We start from the raw sequence: 6,811 nt of genomic DNA on the forward strand, positions 1-6,811 counted from the left end.
GAGAGAGAGAGAGAGAGAGAGAGAGAGAGAGAGAGAGAGAGATAGCGGAAATCGATAGGGGAGTCGAAGGTAAGGAAGGGAAGTGGGTGGAGGATAAACATAATCCATTTTTTGATATTGCACATTGGATGCAAATAGTGCCAAATACATTAATTATTTTTGAAATACTTTTTTGTGGAATTGTGATGTGTGTGTGTGTGTGTGTGTGTGTGTTTGTGTTTGTGTGCGTAATCATACATACATATACGCCCCTCCACACACGCGCACGCACACACATACGCGTGCGACACACACGCCCGCACGCACATACACACAAACGCATTATAGTGCGGACAAAAATTTTACGACGAAAAACCTCCTACCAACTTCTGATTAAGATGACATCTTTTAATCTATTATTCATATATTATATATAATTATTATTGTACTACAAATTAATTATTCTATATTCAGATTATACACAACTATACATAGTTTAAACTCACGATGTACAAACTAAACGTGCATGCACATGCTCATTTGGCAAAATGTTTTTCTTGCATAACGAAAAACTATGGCTATGAAATGGCCAGTGAGTAAATGTAGAGGGCACAGTGTCAGTTATAAGCAGAACCAGTACTTTATAAGAACCTGTCAGCAGGAAGCGTCATCGGCTAATGCAGCCATCATTTGTCATGTAGCCTTCAGTGGCCCAAGGAGTCTGTCCCATAATGGCATGTAATTCAGTCACGGTGTAATGGATCAAGTGTCGCTGTCCGTACTTGTACTTAGTCCCTGAACTTCAAACGCCGACCCAACAGAGCTTGTCGCCATATCATTCGCGTCGACAGACGGAGCGTAAGAGCTCACTGACTCGGTGTGGATTGTCCTCTGTAACACCCTCGTCCTTCCCAACTGGGAGCGCGTCAACGTCGGAGCAGTGCGGCGGACGACAGCTGTGCTCTCAGCCGATGAATTTACGTCATCGTCCCGGACCGAAAGTTGCTTTTGTAGGGTGCGCGACTGGATACGTCTAACTAGGTTAGGCGACGGTTGGACGACAAGTGGTGTCACTGTTTGTGCAACATCGGTAGGCTGGGTGGAGCTCTCGTTTCCTGCCCCCGCTGCTGCCCCGAGTGCTTCAGACACAACCACCTGTCCGCTTCTCAGATTATTCTCTACATATCCACTGTTACTCAAGGAGTGCCCATCAGGTTGAACGTCCGCAGCAAGCACAGGCTCGATAGGAGTTTCGGAGATGGCATTTGTCATCTTTACGCTGCCACTCTTCTCGGCACTGATAATATGTTCGTAAGCTCGCGTATCAGCTGGTAGAACCTGGATCGTACGTAACCCAGGGACTATGGTCGTTGCTCCACTGAAGAAGGCCGTGGCCCCAGAATTTGACACAGGTGTGCCTATATCAGCGGAACTTACAGAATCCTCGCTGTTCTTCCCCGAATGGTCAGGGCTGGTAGATACTTGTGATGAATTCTCATCAATAAGTGATTCTGGTACTACTCCGTCTGTCACGGTGCTGACGGAGCTACTTCTCTGGAAGCTCTGTGACTTGCCTGTCACCAATCTCTTTGAACTAGCAAGGCTGGTGTAAGCCTCATGATACGTATCTGTTACCAAACTATGCGACATCTCTGAATCAAACGATAGCGAATAGACATCAGCTGCATTGTTCTCAGACTCATTTTCTGGGTTGGTCACCGTGACTTGTCCCACACTATTGTCCGATGAAGCGTTGGTGTCCCTCTCTACATCTTCACCATGTAGAGGGGTTGTGACACTTCCTACTGCTCTGTCCGATGGGGCAGTAGATTTTTTCTCCAAATCTCTGTATGACAGAGGAGTCGAAGCTGTTCTAGCATTTTTACTATTGTGGTCTTCAAAACCACATGCTGCTGGTGTCTTGCCAAGCACAGTTGTGTCTCCCAAATCTAGCTGTGTAGAGCAGTTTGGGCACATTCTAATTTTTGGTATCTTACCGACTGGCTGACTAACATGTTTCTCTAATGAGGAGGATAAACGATCAATTTCAGATATTACCTCAACCTCGGGTGCAACGCTGCTAGCTCTTCTTTTCTGCTCAAACAGTTGAGCATCTGTCATGATGCCAACATCATGAGCTTGTGGAGATCTATGTTGAGGTCTCTTTCTAGCGTACTTGTCTCTAACGCACGACTCCAGTAGAATCTTGTTTTTTGCAATTGGCTTATTTTGTGCCATTCTAAGTCGCACTGTCTTTGTTAACATCACTTTAAGTTTCCGTTCCGGTTGGAAATTGGACGTTGGAGCTGATCTTGACTTCTTGTTAGCACTTTGCTCCTTGGTTGTCTGCATCCTAAGGCCAGCAGCTGGTCTTCCCCGCCCTCTGTGAGCACTCACTGATAGTGGCTGCTGCTGATGGTGCAGAGTGTTGGTGGTTGCAGATTCCACACCATTTCTACAGGATTTGCCAGTATCTACGTGAGGTGAGAGTTCCCCACATGCAATCTTCAGCTGTTCTAGCAATGCTTTCAGCAGAGAAATATCGCCATGCGACCTGCCACCTGGCATTGTTGATGAAGTCTTGTGCGGTTGTACCACAGGGACGCTAGCCTTGTGAGAATTTGGAGGTGAAACAGCAGGGACACCTTCATGGTGGGATGAGGAAATCGCAGCATCACCACTTATGGTCTCATCAGCTTTTTCCTCTACCCCATCTCTCTCGGGTTTCAGACGCTGCCACAGCAGCTTCTCTGAGGAGATGTCCATGGGGTCAGCCATGTTGCCCGAATAACTCTGCACTGTATGCTGAAGAGAGTGTGACTGATAATACAGAGGCGCAGGCAACATGACATTCCTGTCGTTACGAACAGTCACTGGATGAGCTGGTGCGTCTCGGCTTGCCATTGTTACATTTACAGACTGAGACAACTGCAGTCCTTGCACTGCTTCCTCACTAGACGCTTCCGCACAGACTTGCAGAGATTTCTGTTCAGGCGCTGCAATACTTCGAATACTGATGCAGTGTGATTTTTCATCATCAGCAGGCTGTTGTCTGACACTCATACTTGAGGCGCTCCTCACCTCTACTGACACTGTTTCACCAGTAGCAACTGCAGCTTTGATCTGCGACCGAATGGCAGAGAGGCTGCCCTCGTGCACGTGCCCCAAGAGAGCCGAACCGAGACTGCCTATCCTGTACGAGCAGACGACCTCACCGACTGTGGTGCCCATAGCATTGTGTAGCGTGTACGTGCCACGGTGACCGTGAACACACGGCAGTTCTAGACCAGACCGCCGCGTGTCGCTCCTGATGCGGCTCAGCGTCGTGACTAGGGGTAGAGCGACGCTTCCAACAAGCCGGCGTCCATCTATGAGCAGAATATACATTGGTGTATTTGTGAGCCCGCTTGCAAGCACTCGCAGCGACGTTTTGAAGAGGCATGACTTCCCTCGACAAAAACTTATGCAACCCGTTTCCTTGCCTGGTTCTCTTTCCGTCAGCGAGTAGATATGGCTGCACGTATCTGTGCCCGAAACATGCCCGTGCCGCTCCGCTTGTCTGGGTTTCGACGGCTGGATTAACAAGCTGGGCAGGTCCAACAACCTGAATGCGACGGCAGGGGAAATGCAATGCGCACCGTGGAAGAGACGCACGCTGTCAACAATAACTTCCACGGAGAACAGTGACTCTATGTCCTCCATGCATGCGTGTGACACTGATGACTGAAATCCACCATCAATAACCCTGCGAAGATAAATGGAATGATGTGAACAACAACAAACAATGACTTGTCTGTGTTACTCTTACTCTTACTAAGTTAGGCTCATAGGGTCTATGTCCCCCAGGGTACTGCCGGAACGTACCCTGGGTACGGTCCGTTATACCGGAACGTACCCTGGTAACTATCTGATATGGTTAGGGTTAGGGTTAGGGTTAGGGAGTAGGCGACTCACTAGACTCTTTAGTGGAGTAGGCGAGGTACAGTCCAGCATATTAGATAGTACTTGGGTACGTTTCGGTATACCAGACCGTACCCAGGGTACGTTCCGGCAGTACCCTGTGGGACATAGACCCACTCAGCCTAAGCTAGTGTTAGTGTTAGTGTTTACAAATATACCTAGTGAGAGTGTTACCTTGGCACAATTCTAGTTGCGAAAACTTTCTGATCTAGTACAGATGAGCTCAACTTCTACATCTTTAAAACTTTATGTACACAGGACTGTCATGGTCGCAGATAAGGTCTGTGTCCCCCTGACCGCTGTTTATCCTAGCTCGTTTAGCTATTTCTGACTAATATTATAATATATATATATATATATAACCAGGGTAAAAAATACTTTTTTTTTTCACCAGAGCCATTTTTCTGACTTGTCAAAAATTTACCAGAGCCATTGTTTATGTATCCAGAGCCATTTTCATAGTTTCAAATTTTCGGAAAAATACGTAATATAATCAATATATGTAATGTACTCTTATTTTATTTGTGGGGATGGGGGCATCAATGTAAATTGTATGTATTATTAATTCCATGAGTGTGTCAAATTTTCTGTTAATACATGTACCCATAATTGTATTTACATTACTACATATCACTAATCACACTTGTAACTCATGATCCAAACATCCTTTGAATCGATTCGCATTCACAATGCCGCCTTCGAAGCTCCGACACCTCTGACTTCTCCCATAGATCTTTTAGAATTTTTAGTAGAAGTTTTATCATAGTACCATACTACCATTCTGTCCACCACTCCCCTTCTCAGTTCTCACTCTTCTCTCTCTACATGTACAGATGCTTCACTAGTCACTACTTCTAGATTGCTTATTGTTTTGTTACTCTGTAATAAACACCAAATTCGTGCACATACAAGCCGAGAACAGTGGAATGCAACAGGGATGTTCGAGGAAGGCGCTTCTCAGACAGAAATGTTCGTTGGGAGTCCGTCTAGAAAAGCTACATTGCCACGAAGATGCGCTCACGTTAAGTGTCTTCAGATAAAGATGGAACTCCGCCATCATACGTAGTAAGCAGAACAACTATTGCAAGACACGAATAGGTAAGCAGCTCATCCATTACCTAGAGTCGCCTATATACAGAGAGGCCTAGCGCCAGACCTCAGGATTTGACACTCCATGTTTTTCCAAATGACAACACCGCTGTAGCCTGATGAGCCGCTGTACAAATGGTCTGTAGTAATAATTAGACTAATCGTGCTTCAATAAACTCAAAAAATTACAGAGATTATAGCTACAAGACACTGTGTCTATGTGTAGCTAGATCTATGATAAGAAATGTAAACTCGAAATTCGTTGCGAGACGGCCAATGAGGATAGTTCTTCAATTGCTCACACCTTTCTTAACCGCCCAATAGCCGTCGCGTATATATAATATTCAGCCATGTGCGATACCCCCGCGCACTGCGCGCGCCGCGCGTAGACAACTTGCTAATTAATTAAACCACTCCCGCGCTTCAATAAACTCCCAAAGAATCACAGAGATCATAGATAAACACATGTGTTTAATAATACATGTTCTTAATTACCAAGAAAGTACCTCACATACGTTCGCAGCCTGTGCATTCAATTGCATTTCTCAGTCGTAACCGCCAGCTAGTAAGTATTCAAACAATGCGTTTCCCACTCTCCACTGCGCCGCGCCAGCACACGCCGCCAACGGAACCCCACCGCCCGCCTCCGCAGCTGTACATATATGTCTTGCCCCAATTCCCTTATAACACTCTCCTCACACCAAAACAATATCATCATACATCATAAAATCTCTGAAACTCACACACTTTATTGAACACACATTAGACCTACATTATTCATAAGAGCCATATGTACCAGCGTATCCATACCGCTGTACTAGAGCGGGCCCAAGCGTGTTGATCATTTGAAACAACTCGGGCAGATCACGCTGACCGATTTTCCGCCACTGTATGCGCGCAACTACTCTGATACCTATACGCACTCTCATAACCCATTTACCTCGCAAGCCTACAGCTGCAATAGAGAGCTGCCTCCTGTACCAATTAACGCAGCAAACTACAACAGATACCAATACACATCACTGGCAGTAAGCCACTGGCATGGCATCACGTTACGTAACCATAACCTGACAGTCACCAGAAATGCCATAGCAATTATACGATTAAGGAGCATCAAACCTTCTCTTTAATTAGCTTCACAGCAAAACTCTCACCTGCGCCGCATTTGTAGCCTCATACGATCAGGCATGCTATAGATGTCTCAACTAGCAAACCCGGCAGTCAAATTCTTTCTAAACAGACAGTCAACAAATCATAGTTAACCCTCCTCTTGACGGGTCAAAAGGTTATCTGACACTTTACTCTTCGCATGTCCAACGAAAGTAGATTTCATGTCCTTCAATAAATGCCATCAAAAAATGCCAGTCACCGTCTGAAACAAATAAAGTTTCCTTCAGATCGCTCCGCGTCCAAAATCTGCCCCTGTGCCCCATTGACCTTTGACCTGTGACGGCTCCAATTTCGGCACAGTGATGGCTTTTCCTACATGATGCTATACACCGACTATCGACGAGCCTAGGTCGAGCGCGTTTAGATGTTGTGTTGCACCAGTGCGGCAATATACTTCCTCCTATACCTAAGTTACAGGATCGAAGCTTCCCCTTTACTTTACATCCTCTTGAACCTTCGACCTTGCCCAGCTTCGACCCTCCCCACCGTTTTGACGAAATCCCAACACCACATGTGCGCCGAATACGCTGAAACCGTACGTCGACGCGCTCTAAGATTGTGGCCCAACTGTGCGGACGCACGCGGACGGACGACAGATCAGCCGATTTCTACA

At 46.2% G+C, this 6,811-nt stretch overlaps 1 protein-coding gene across 2 annotated transcripts in view; it reads right to left on the minus strand.

The window, feature by feature from the left end:
- Positions 1-372: 372 nt before the first annotated feature.
- The window catches only part of LOC106808819 (microtubule-associated protein 10-like), a 17,990-nt gene continuing 11,551 nt past the window's right edge, over positions 373-6,811 (minus strand). For both annotated transcript variants that reach the window (XM_014811685.1, XM_014811686.1), the window contains exon 2: positions 373-3,724. In XM_014811685.1, coding sequence (XP_014667171.1) covers positions 742-3,681 — 2,940 coding nt within the window. In that variant the 5' untranslated portion in view covers positions 3,682-3,724 and the 3' untranslated portion in view covers positions 373-741. The remainder of the gene's footprint in view (positions 3,725-6,811) is intronic.

This window comes from Priapulus caudatus, unplaced genomic scaffold, assembly GCF_000485595.1.
Source record: "Priapulus caudatus unplaced genomic scaffold, Priapulus_caudatus-5.0.1 Scaffold307, whole genome shotgun sequence".
In the NCBI taxonomy this organism is placed as follows: Eukaryota; Metazoa; Priapulida; class Priapulimorpha; order Priapulimorphida; family Priapulidae; genus Priapulus; species Priapulus caudatus.